The 13,849-nt window shown below is 41.3% G+C and overlaps 1 protein-coding gene across 3 annotated transcripts in view; it reads right to left on the bottom strand.

The window, feature by feature from the left end:
- The window catches only part of LOC308384705 (plexin-B2-like), a 147,725-nt gene that overhangs the window by 37,671 nt on the left and 96,205 nt on the right, over nucleotides 1-13,849 (bottom strand). For all 3 annotated transcript variants that reach the window (XM_080863290.1, XM_080863289.1, XM_080863291.1), the window contains 5 exons: nucleotides 13,672-13,773; nucleotides 12,293-12,385; nucleotides 11,670-11,757; nucleotides 11,202-11,368; nucleotides 9,980-10,128 (listed from right to left, as the gene is read on the bottom strand). In XM_080863290.1, the coding sequence (XP_080719416.1) occupies nucleotides 9,980-10,128; nucleotides 11,202-11,368; nucleotides 11,670-11,757; nucleotides 12,293-12,385; nucleotides 13,672-13,773 (599 nt within the window). The remainder of the gene's footprint in view (nucleotides 1-9,979; nucleotides 10,129-11,201; nucleotides 11,369-11,669; nucleotides 11,758-12,292; nucleotides 12,386-13,671; nucleotides 13,774-13,849) is intronic.

Here is a 13,849-nt window from a genome sequence, read left to right as displayed (position 1 = left end):
GCCGTTTATTGACATCTGCAGAAGAACACTGCGCTAGCTAACTGCTCAGCGTGGCAACCGCACAGCAACAACAACACACAGAGCGCCCTCTGACCCCGGAAGGACACACCGTCGCAGCGAGAAGGCGTCACCCGTCACTATGGCAACATAAACAAAACATTACTGTACAAACAGAACCCCGAACAGCGCTGACCCGCTACATAGCCCCCACCTAAGGGGTCAGTCGTCCCCGACGACCCCATTACCCCACACAAAGTCCTGCAAATGTCCAGGTGCCTTCTTTTGGCGCACCGGCCGGTCACGACCGGGGGCCCGTTCTTCGTACGTCGCTTACTACATCCAAGATCAAATGACACATCCAAGACCAAATCATCGCGCTAACCGTGAGCTCGCTAATCCGGTTCCCCGAACACACCTGCTGTTGACGATTAGTACAGCTGGATGAAGTAATGTGAGATCACTGGGTGTCGTAAAAGGGGCTACGCATCGATAGTAGAAACATTGATCGGCAACCCTCTGATTGGTCGGCGAAAATGTCGAAGGAGCGCGCTCGGTATTTTTCGGCAGCAGAGCAAGAACTCTTGAGTGAGGGATTTCAGGAGTTTCAGAGTTTAATTAAAACGCAAGGGAACACTGCAAAGGCTGCAAAAGCAAGGAGAGAGGGCTGGCAGAAAGTTGCTGACAAATTAAACTCGTAAGTAATTTAATAATAATATTAATAATAATAATAATAATAATAATGGAGTTGATTTATATAGCGCTTTTCAAGGCACCCAAAGCGCATGACAATGCCACTATTCATTCACTCTCACATTCACACACTGGTGGAGGCAGCTACGGTTGTAGCCACAGCTGCCCTGGGGCAGACTGACAGAAGCCAGGCTGCCATATCGCGCCATCGGCCCCTCTGGCCAACACCAGTAGGCGGTAGGGTAGATTTATCATATCACACTATATTATCCAATATTATATTACATTATATTATATCATGTTATATTATATCCCCTTTCACATTAGAGCCACAACAGGACCCACTAGAACATGGGAACAAGTAAAAGTGAAATATGAGAATATCCTACAGAATGGTAATATTTATCACTTATATTGCTTTTAGTCTCTTGCAAAGAAACCCTGAAATAATCTGTTTGTTTGTTCATAACAGCAACCAAGAAAAGGGCAGAGCAAAAAAAGACAGGTGGTGGTCCTGCACCCCCTCGTCAACAAGTTGGTTAAGTAAATAATATCCTCACGGGAAAATCGATATCTCTCTATGAGCACACTGTCGCGCTGAGCTAAAGGATCCTGTCTGTCCCGCAATATACGCTGAATTCTGAGGACTCTCCTTATCAATCTTGCACCTTCCGCAATGGGTTGCTCGCGTAAACGGACAGGACACGGCTGCGACAGACTTCCCAAATCCACCTTCGCTTTTATAGCCGTGGTCTCTCATCTTGCTTACACGAAGTAATTTACTATTACTACTCTGAAATATGACTTACATCTGTAATAATCCATACATGTAATAGAATGTTAATAGTACATTTCCCTTTTTTAGGAAATGACCTGTATGTATCTGTGTGAAATCAATAAAAGGATCAAGTGCTGCATTATCTTTGGTTACATTGATGTTATTTATTTATGGTGAAACAGTGGTGGAATATCGCTGTTGCTTTCGTATAAATGAAGCGGACATACCTGCATGGCCGCGATCTAATCCTGTTTACATAAAGTAAACCTGCTCCCGAGCAGGTTTACGCTTACGGCTCTGTTGCTATGACAGCAAGTCCCGGATGAGCTTCGGGGAACCGAACGATCCAAGATCACGCGAAATCGTCAACAATCAAATCCAGCTAACTTACTTAGCGAGGTACGAAGAACGGGCCCCGGCGGGGGAAAAGTCACTCGGGTCAGAACATGGGGTGCCACCATCATCCCACTTCTGACACCAATGTGGCGAGCTCAGACAACGAGGAGACGGAAGTGTCGTTTGGTCTTGCTTCCCGTGAGCTAGCCAGGGAGCACAGCCGTTTATTGACATCTGCAGAAGAACACTGCCGCTAAGTAACTGCTCAGCGCGGCAACCGCACAGCAACAACAACAACAACAACAACAACAACAACAACACACAGGGCGCCCTCTGACCCCGGAAGGACACACCGTCGCAGCGAGAGGGCGTCACCCGTCACTATGGCAGCATAAACAAAACATAACTGTACAAACAGAACCCCGAACAGCCCTGACCCGCTACAATATGCTGCTGAGAATATAGCCCAGAAGAAGCGTATAGTATAGCTTTTATTTTGGAAAGAGCCATTTCTCTGTAATAAACTCTCTTTTCCAAAGATGAGTGTTTCCTCAATCAGATACAGGTGTTACCGCGCCAGATCCGCGGCCCCGAACCGTAGTAAGGAAACCTCTGGCAGTTACTTGAAGGTTCCGTAACTGACTCGTAGCCGGCAACAGCTTACTATACAGGTCAACTCCGCTAGCAAAAAGATCGAAGGAGGCGTAGGAAACTGCTTCACCGAACTTTATTTCTTCTCTAAGGCACGAACACCGCGTACAATGGGCTGAAACAGTTTACTCACAGCGAGCATCGCCGACACAACTCTGGCTGTCGAGGGAGTTATTATATTCCTTTTATTTATTTTCTTTTCGTCTCTTCTGTAGCTAACCGTTACTTTCCCCCTTCTCCGCTCTCTCTCTTCACACACACACCAGGCAGTCCCGCTACACACATCCCGAATACATTTCCCATCAGGCTTCATCCTTAAAGGGCCATGCCTGTAACACAGGTCTTGCAAAATCGCTAGCCCGACGTCCCGGGGCTAGCGATTTTTCCAGTCGGGCTACCAAAATCTATCTCTGCCCTGCCCGTCGGGCTATTGTAGGAAGGAAAAATATATGTCAATGCTTTTGCATTCTTTCGGAAATGTAGCTGGGTAATTATGTCACTGGCATCGGTGAGCCACTGTCAATATGTGACATATTAAAATCGCGTTTGAATTTGCGCTTGTTTTTTGCTTTCACTTTGCAAATGTCCAGGTGCCTTCTTTTGGCGCACCGGCCGGTCACGACCGGCGGGGGAAAAGTCACTCGGGTCAGAACATGGGGTGCCACTATCATCCCACTTCTGACACCAATGTGGCGAGCTCAGACAACGAGGAGACGGAGGTGTCGTTTGGTCTTGCTAGCCAGGGAGCACAGCCTTTTATTGACATCTGCAGAAGAACACTGCCGCTAGCTAACTGCTCAGCGCGGCAACCGCACAACAACAACAACAACAACAACACACAGGGCGCCCTCTGACCCCGGAAGGACACACCGTCGCAGCGAGAGGGCGTCACCCGTCACTATGGCAACATAAACAAAACATAACTGTACAAACAGAACCCCGAACAGCCCTGACCCGCTACAATATGCTGCTGAGAATATAGCCCAGAAGAAGCGTATAGTATAGCTTTTATTTTGGAAAGAGCCATTTCTCTGTAATAAACTCTCTTTTCCAAAGATGAGTGATTCCTCAATCAGATACAGGGCTTGCAAAATCGCTAGCCCGAGGTCCCGGGGCTAGCGATTTTTCCAGTCGGGCTACCAAAATCTATCTCTGCCCTGCCCATCGGGCTATTGTAGGAAGGAAAAATATATGTCAATGCTTTTGCATTCTTTCGGAAATGTAGCTGGGTAATTATGTCATTGGCATCGGTGAGCCACTGTCAATATGTGACATATTGAAATCGCGTTTGAATTTGCGCTTGTTTTTTTGCTTTCACTTTGCAATCGTGCGAACTGTGTATAGAGAGCGACAGCACTGATTGGTGAGTGACAATAATTTGCGCACCAATTCCTCTGACATCATCTTATCAATCGTTAGCTTACTATGCAAACATGACAAGTGAAATCTCCCGCAGCAAGCTTAAACATGTGAGAGGTTGATCACGTAGAGAATTGCAGACCGTTATGTGTGTAAAAGCAGCAGGATATATATTTTAGTTCTGCTGAGCCAAATAAGACAGGTCAGGGTGAAGAAGTGACAGCCAAAGAAAAGCTTACCACAAAACGGAAAAGTTATGACAAATCAGACTATAAGGCAAAAAGAAAGTGCAGCTTTATGGTTTCTTGGACAAAAGAATTTCTGTGGCTGCAATATGACGAGCTATATAACCGGGGCTGCACATAAGTGGTCCGCAGGTGCGCATTCGCTGTCAAAAAAACAAAAAAAACAAAAAAAACGCGCACAAGATATGAAGTTGCAACGCGTGCTTGCATACATAAGATTTTCTGGAGGAGGACAGACATTTGTTTAAAACTCTTAAAGATGTCGAAGAAGCTCCTTTAAGCAATTACTTTAGTGTTCCTCTAACTCCAAAGAAATGTCAGAAGGAGTCCGAACCACAAAAGAAGCGCGTATTCTCGGAAAAGTGGTTGCAGGAGGTGAGCTGGTTTCAAACAAATGATGAAAGCACAGAGATGTGGTGCGGAATGTGCCGTGAAAATCCCACTCTAGCGGACAAAAACAGTGCTTTTTATATGGACGCAAACGCGCGTTGCAACTTCTTATCTGGTGCGCGTCTTTTATTTTGACAGCGAATGCGCACATGCGGACCACTTATGTGCACCCGTGTAAATAACATAATGTTCTGCCGGGTGTGTTGTTGGTTTTCTCTCGATTTCTGAGTCGACAAGCGCCTTTGTTACTGGGACCAGTCATTTTAAGAAAGGCCCCCATTAGAAATGCAAGAAATGCATTATTGCTCAGTCTGCAATATCTTTCCCAGAACAAACACCAATTGCAAATAACATACTAAAAATAAACCTGAAAAATCTGTTTAGAACAGCGTACTATGTTGCAAAGAGTGAACTACCACTGGCAAAATTTAGCAGTCTTTGCAAACTTCAAAAAGCAAATGGCCTCGATCTTGGTTCCACATGCCTCTTACCCGTGACTTCAGTGGAAATTTCAAATTCAGGATCTGACACAGACTGATTCATGTCCTACACAGTTCTTACAAGTTCATAGAAATTTCTGTTCAATTAGAACCAAGTATTTGAGTTGATGATTGTAATTTTTATACAATGTTGTAATTTGTTTTTCAACAATTTTTTGATTAATGTTTTGTTTCCTTTACAATATTATACTTTAATGTATAATATTGTAAAGGAAACAAAACAGGAAACAAAACATCAATCAAAAAATTGCTCTCTTTTTTATTCGGGCCACTTACATTTATTTTGGGCTACCAAAAACTGAAGAGTCCCTGCCCGAAGGGCTACCAGGGATTTTGAAATTTTGAGAGCCCTGAGATATATTTATTTTTTAAATTACTTTTGTTTCAGCAACATTAAATTTAAAAACTGTACTTTTGAGTTAAAATATATATTTATAATTTTAATAAATGACAAATTAAAAAGGCATGAACATTTTTTTGTATCGAAAAAATATCGAACCGTGACACCAAAGTATCGAACCGAACCGAACCGTGAATTTTGTGTATCGTTGCACCCCTAATAAATTCATTTGTTTTCTTGTAACTTGTACTTGTTATTTCAAAGTTTGTGTTAAGCGCAGGAGCTTCATTGATGATTCTGTTATTTTCAAGTTTTCTTCTTTTTTAAATTTTTCTAATTCTTCTGATAATAATGTTGAGCTCCTTGCTGCCACCATTAATGAACACTACCTTGCCATTCTCAGTCAGGTCACTCCTTACAAAACTGGTAATAACTCTGAACTTGTGGCCTTGGACATTCCTTTTAAAAAGCAGAGTAGCTGTGGAAGTCCATGGGTTGGGTGGTCCATGGTAAATATTTCAGAGAATTTCTTCACTTTTATAATAAGGCAATAAAAAAGCTAGATCCTCTTATTTTAATAATAAACTGTAATAGAATAATCCAAGGGTATTATTTGAAACCGTCAACAGCACCTTTGCATGTTCTGTTACTTTCTGATTGTGATTGTTTTTTCAGTCATTTTGTAAATAAGATGATGGTCCTGAACTTCAAAAGCTCCTCGGGTTCCTCCGCCTGTAACAATGGTGCTCGGTGTCCTGAATCATTTACTTCTTGACTACATGACTTGACTGCAGTAAAAGGCAAGATGAAACCTCATCATGCTCATGGTGACCATACAGTTAGTTCCTCCTTCTGTCCTGTCTGGGACTCTCACAAGCATTGGTCCATCATTGCTTCATTAATAGCTCATTGAGGTAATCCTACTTTAAACATGCTGTTGTAACTTCTTTACAGAATAAGTCCAATTTTGATGCCAGCTCTATTGGTAATTTTGAATGATTAAAATGATTTTAGAAAGCCAGTTCAAATCTTTACTATGCAAATGACAGATTTTTGACCCTTTTCAGTCTGGCTTTCAAAAGCAGCACACCCCTGGACCCCTATTTTTATCCATAAAGGTCTTTCAGTGGATTCTGCTGCAGGGGTTTGTTCTGTAATCATTTTACTTCATCTAAGTGTAACCTTTGATACCATTGACCATAACATTTTACTTAATAGGTTCTAGGTTTTGGGTTATATTTCTGGTGCTGTGTTGGTTTTCCTCCTTCTTATCAGACAGGATTTTCTCTATTAGGATGAGCAGGTTCATGTGTGGGGTTCCACAGGGTTCAGTCCAGGTCCACAGGGTTCATATTATATTATTTCCTTTCTTTGGCATCGTCCAATCTTTTACTGACATTTCTTATCATGTCTATGCAGATGACAGTCAGCTGTATGTGCCTTTTAGGTCTCATCATTTAGACAGGGTGTCCACCCTACACAACTATTGAACCTGGATTTGCCATTTAAGAGAACAAACTGGAAACACTGGAGAAGTCTGATTTTGTAATCTTTAGACCATCACTGACATAGTTAACAACTAAAACTCTTGTTTTAGTTTAGTAGATAAGGCAACAGTTAAAAAACTGCAGTCAGTTGTTTTTGTTTGTTCACATTCAGGTTCAACTGTTTAATTATTTGTTTGACTAAGCAGCTATGAGTGTAGCGTGATTTCTTCAGACAGTTTCTCTGCTTCTGTCCCTGTAGGGATTTTCTTTTATGAATGTCAATGTCTGGAGTTTAACAGAAACCATGTGATAAACAGTTCTGAGGGAAAATGCAGAGCTGATGAAATGGTCATCATTCATAGCACGCCTCCAACAGGAAGGTCATGACCAAACAACCAGCAGCTCCAACTAAGATGTGAAAGAGTGAAATAACACAATGCAAACTCTGCCCAGATTTTAGGCAAATGAGGAACAACCTGCTGCACAAACAGCAGGACAACTAACAGCAGGAGCACAGAGGCATTTAGCACCAAGAGTGGATGATTTAAGGGAGAAACACTTCCATCTGGTCTCATAAATCCTATTTTATGTCTCATCATGCAGATGGTGGGGCAAGATTTTGTCATAAATGTGGCTCCATCCTGCCAGGTGTCAACAGTTCTGGCCAGCGGCTGTGGGGCAATGATGTGGCCGTTTTCTCTTTTATAGACCATTTGTATGAAGTGAGCACTTTTTAAACACAGCTGTTATTGAAGTACAGTTTGCTTGACTTGACCTAAAGTTCATTCAATGTTTTTCACAGCGCTCAGTCCATTTAACACCTGAGGTAGAAGGATGAGGTAGTGCCTGAAGCATGAATAGACCACCAGAAGAAGTTGTGTGTGACACTATCAAATCACTGACATATACAGTACTTACAGGGAGTGCAGAATTATTAGGCAAATGAGTATTTTGTCCACATCATCCTCTTCATGCATGTTGTCTTACTCCAAGCTGTATAGGCTCGAAAGCCTACTACCAATTAAGCATATTAGGTGATGTGCATCTCTGTAATGAGAAGGGGTGTGGTCTAATGACATCAACACCCTATATCAGGTGTGCATAATTATTAGGCAACGTCCTTTCCTTTGGCAAAATGGGTCAAAAGAAGGACTTGACGGGCTCAGAAAAGTCAAAAATAGTGAGATATCTTGCAGAGGGATGCAGCAGTCACAAAATTGCAAAGCTTCTGAAGCGTGATCATCGAACAATCAAGCGTTTCATTCAAAATAGTCAACAGGGTCGCAAGAAGTGTGTGGAAAAACCAAGGCGCAAAATAACTGCCCATGAACTGAGAAAAGTCAAGCGTGCAGCTGCCAAGATGCCACTTGCCACCAGTTTGGCCATATTTCAGAGCTGCAACATCACTGGAGTGCCCAAAAGCACAAGGTGTGCAATACTCAGAGACATGGCCAAGGTAAGAAAGGCTGAAAGACGACCACCACTGAACAAGACACACAAGCTGAAACGTCAAGACTGGGCCAAGAAATATCTCAAGACTGATTTTTCTAAGGTTTTATGGACTGATGTAATGAGAGTGAGTCTTGATGGGCCAGATGGATGGGCCCGTGGCTGGATTGGTAAAGGGCAGAGAGCTCCAGTCCGACTCAGACGCCAGCAAGGTGGAGGTGGAGTACTGGTTTGGGCTGGTATCATCAAAGATGAGCTTGTGGGGCCTTTTCGGGTTGAGGATGGAGTCAAGCTCAACTCCCAGTCCTACTGCCAGTTCCTGGAAGACACCTTCTTCAAGCAGTGGTACAGGAAGAAGTCTGCATCCTTCAAGCAAAACATGATTTTCATGCAGGACAATGCTCCATCACACGCGTCCAAGTACTCCACAGCGTGGCTGGCAAGAAAGGGTATAAAAGAAGAAAAACTAATGACATGGCCACCTTGTTCACCTGATCTGAACCGCATTGAGAACCTGTGGTCCATCATCAAATGTGAGATTTACAAGGAGGGAAAACAGTACACCTCTCTGAACAGTGTCTGGGAGGCTGTGGTTGCTGCTGCACGTAATGTTGATGGTGAACAGATCAAAACACTGACAGAATCCATGGATGGCAGGCTTTTGAGTGTCCTTGCAAAGAAAGGTGGCTATATTGGTCGCTGATTTGTTTTTGTTTTGTTTTTGAATGTCAGAAATGTATATTTGTGAATGTGGAGATGTTATATTGGTTTCACTGGTAAAAATAAATAATTGACATGGGTATATATTTGTTTTTTGTTAAGTTGCCTAATAATTATGCACAGTAATAGTCACCTGCACACACAGATATCCCCCTAAAATAGCTAAAACTAAAAACAAACTAAAAACTACTTCCAAAAACATTCAGCTTTGATATTAATGAGTTTTTTAGGTTCATTGAGAACATGGTTGTTGTTCAATAATAACATTATTCCTCAAAAATACAACTTGCCTAATAATTCTGCACTGCCTGTACAGTGCTTTGATGAACACATGTATCTCAAAGGATGTGTGCAACATTAGGGCAAAAAAAAAGAAGACCCTCTCAATCAGCAGCCATGTGCAAGTGCTTGAGTGCCATTCAGTGGTGTAGTAGCAGCAGAAAGCAAATAAGTTCAGTACATTTATTTAAGTGCAGAACTTAAGTAAAATTTCCATGTACTTGTATTTTACTAAAGTGTTTCAATATTCTGCTGTTATACCTCACTATATTTTACATGCAAATATTATAGCTTTAATTTCAGTTTCTGTCAACTTTAATCTGCGCCTTATGTTCCTATCCAGAAAATAACTTAAATATATTCAAATGATATGCTTAAAAACCAAAACATCATTAAAAGGCTGATTGGCCCACTCTTTATTTAGACTGACCCTGGCTTGAACGGTTATAAAAAGTTTACTGAAAAATCAATCTGTAACGTGACTTTTTTACATTGTTGTCTTGCACATTTGTGAAAAGAAAAGGAAAAAAAGTGAATACTTCTACTACTGACATTTCCCTCTGGAAACTGTGACTGTCTCTAAATCAAACTGTGTCTGGGGACTCAGATCAATACAGTTGTAGAATGAGCTAATTAAAACCTGTAGTCAGGTTATCCTGAGCAAAAGGAAAGTATTCCTAACACAGTTAAGTATACAACATTGGTTGGGTTACATTTCCTGTGCATAGTGCACAACTACATGTGGGCAACTTTACCTTTTGGAGACGGAGTATTTTTCTGGCTCATGAATGCAGGGCTTCCCAGCCACCGTGATGCTTTTAATGTCTCCCTGATCGATGCCGAGGTTGGAACCGCTGATGGTGATGGAGATGCCTCCCAGCACGGGGCCGAAAAGAGGGCTGATCTGGATGTGGAGATGCAATAGGAGGGTGTTTATAGGAAGAAGGGATTGGAAATGGATTTAACCAGATTATTTGTGCAATAAGAACATACAAGAGATTTACACAGTCTGTTTAACCACTATTGAGCTGACTTAAGTATTTAACATTCAAGGCCAAGTGGAGAATTACATCAATACTGTATGAGTCACATCTGTATGCATGTCTGCATGTATTTGAACATGACCCATATTGTATTTGTAGGTCAGAAAATTTGACTAAAATATAAAAGCAGATGTTCTGGTAAATACAAAACAAAAACAAACATTTTTGTGACGAGATAAATTGAACATTTTATAGTAAAATATGAAATTTGAATATTTTTCCTGTAATTTTTTAATTTAAAAAATGTGAATTCAACTTCAAATAAAATACACTAATGCGAGACACACACAGTGTGCAGCATTCCTGCAAGGCTGTACTTAAAGAGATAATGGTGCTTCACACTGCACTGTAACATTAACATGCTCACAATGACAAAGCTAGCATGCTAATGTATAACAGGTATGATGTTTACTGCACTGTGTCCCTTATCATATGTTTAACCTGAACATGGGCACAAGTGTCTATGAATAATAAAACCATAAAGGTCAACACTGCAGACTCTCAACGTCTTCAGAAAATCTCACTGGAATCCTTTGTATAGTTGTTAAGTTGAATCTCAACAACATACAAAGTCATGGTGATTTATCTGCAGTATCTCTGTCTGTCAGGCTGCAGCCGGTTAGGTGATAGCCTCTGTCAGAATGATATAAACACAATTACTGATGGATTTTTATCAATGACAAAGAGGCACGAACAATTAGGTGAACAAACAAAGAATTGATCCGATCGACATGTGCTAAGGAACAGCGCCGCACACTCTCAAGGAGAAACACACTCCCAACTCCTCTGTGGAAGAAAAATACACGGCCAGTGAAGACCTCAGTCCAATCACCACAGTCAATGTGTTTTTACATCCAATCACAAGATTTTAAAGAAGGTACAGTTTCCATTTCAAAGGTAAACATGAAGTCATGACAGCACTGTGACGACTCACATTGGTGATCTCAGGGTTGGGACACTCGGTGTTGCTGGGGAGAGGATCGCAGAGCTTCTCATACACACACGCCAGCTTCTTGCTGCACCACACACACTTGTACTTTGGGTCGGCGTTCTTACAAAGACTACAGTCGTTCCTCTCAACGGCACAGTTGTACAGTGTGACTGTAGAGATAATAGTGAGGAAACAAAAACAATATTATGTTATTGTACATTCAAAGAGCATATTCTTGCATCCTCAATGAAAAATTGATGGACAATCTAATTTCAAGTGACTCCTGCAGTAACATACATTTATCTGAATCCTTCATGTACAAAGCTGTTAGATTGTGCAGTAATGTTTTGTAATTTTCAAGTGCAGATTAAAGGTAGCTTCCTTAAATCCAGCTGAAGCCCCACAGTGGGACTTGCCGTGTACACACAGGGCATTAAAATGAAATCTCCTCATTAATATGTGAAGACACACCGTTCACCGTGCTGTCCATCTTCTCGCCAGACTCCTTGTCCTTCACGTAGAACAGAACATTGGTCTCCGGTGACTTATCATAGAAAAACTAAGAAATTGGAAGAAAATGAATTATTAATACAGAATCCTGTGATTAATGGCACTTAAGCTCTTCTCTGCAAACAGTGTGGGCTGCTGCTCCCCCACGCCAAGGGAAAATAAGAAAGAAAAAAGAATATATACCCAGTCTGGCAGATTTTCAGCTACAGAAATCAATGTTAGAAAAGAACATAGCTGGAGGCTAAGCACTGTTTGAGCTTCCCAATCACAAAGTTCACAATGTGGAGATGGTGTTTAACTCTCCAGCGAGGGGAGCATGTCCATTAGAGGGAGCTAGAGAATATCAAAGGGAATGTGAAAAAAGGCTAAAGGTTGACTTCTTTTATAAATGTGGAACATAAATACAGCTGTTCACAAACAGAAAGTCTTCACACAGTTTTTTTGCTGCAGAATATATACATTCACTCTTTCAGTGTATTTCTAGGTTGTACTTTGAATACTAGGACCACAAACCAGTCACAGTGCAAAGACCTGTGTTGAGTGTGTTGCATCAAGACAAATGTCAAACGAGGGGTCATGCTCACATTGAAGCCACTGAATGTGTAGAATGGTCCCCCCTCAAACGAGACATCTTCTTCCTTTGTCATCAGCTCACTGCCAATGGTGAAATGATGACCCTGCAGAACCACACAAACAAACACAAAAATGCTGATGTGTATTCATGCTGATCATACTTTTACAGTACTGTTCTCTGATGCTCTTCTTTGTATAGAGCATGGAAACAATTGCAGTTTCTCTGATCCTACTCAAGTGTGTAAAATCAAATCAGCAACACTGAACATATACACACAACAACCAAAAGGGAAACAGCCCAGAAAGCTGTGTGATTACAAAACCTTCACACAGGGCTTAAAAATGTAGATTTTCACAGCTGTAAAAGATCAGCTGTCAAAACCTTGATTGATGAAACATGAATGGATCCCCGGGAACCTGCACCAATAAAGTCCATCAGAACTCACACATTCAAAGAAAATGATCAAGATGTATGTTGTGACAACTAAGTGAACTGTTACAGCTTATATTGCTGTCTGATAGTAAAAGAATTGGGATTTGTAATGTTATTCATGTGGAAAGATACTCTGCATAATCATGACAAAAACAAAAATACTGACAGTCCCCAGTGCCACCCCTTAACTTCCTTGATTTGCCTATGGTAAGTTTAAACATCCAAGGAGACGTCCGTCTTGAGTTATTGTATTCACAAGATTTTTTGAGTAATTCTGTTCACAAAGTTGGGTGTCCTCACACCTGTTCGCTACGGTTGAATGGTAAAAAGTAAGTTTTAAGCCCTCTTCCAACAGAAAACTCCAGCCTTAACCCTCTCAAGGCAGGCGTTGCCGATTTGCAACAGTTAAAAACTAACAACCTGATTACCCCACATACATATTTTATGGGTTTTTTTTTTTTACTCAGAAGTACCACTGCAGGACTTGGTTGTGCATTAGCAACAAAAAGTTTAATTTGAGCCTGAGAGGGTTAAAGGGGAACTATTATCATTACTTCAAATTCCAAAATCGAACTTTACCAGAGTAGCTTTGCATGATTCACAGACAAAATAATCCTTATTTATCTTATATTGGACTTTGGTGTGGCCCCCAAAGTTCATTCACTGTCTAAAGGAGCCATTTTTGCTTCCTTTCAATCTCTTTAAGTTAACTTTTTTTTTTTATTTGCAACATTTAAACAGTTGGTAAGAGTGCGGTATCATCACTTACAGATCACTAACAGATGCAAGAGTAGAAAAAACTGAAACAAGTTTGGCTCATTCTCCTTTCTTTTAGCCTAAAAATGAACCTGTTGTGTTTTTCCTTTTTTCTGTCAAAGGGATATCCACAAACAGAAAGAGAGTGTTTCTTTCCCTGGAACTCAGATGCATGTTGGGGGTGGAGTGGGGCCAGTTTACCTGGTAATGTTTCAGATTTATGCCTTCAAAGCTGATTCGAGTCTTGTAGCCCACAGGGATGAGCACAGGATCTGGATTCTCGAACCGAGGACAGTTTGCGCTCTGAAACAGAATGAAAACAAATTAGATACTTTAATAATTTACATTTTAAACATGCTAACCACTTAACGGACGCCCT

This window comes from Rhamphochromis sp. 'chilingali' (assembly GCF_963969265.1).
Source record: "Rhamphochromis sp. 'chilingali' genome assembly, chromosome: 2".
In the NCBI taxonomy this organism is placed as follows: domain Eukaryota; kingdom Metazoa; phylum Chordata; class Actinopteri; order Cichliformes; family Cichlidae; genus Rhamphochromis; species Rhamphochromis sp. 'chilingali'.
This window is presented reverse-complemented; position numbering and strand designations above follow the sequence as displayed.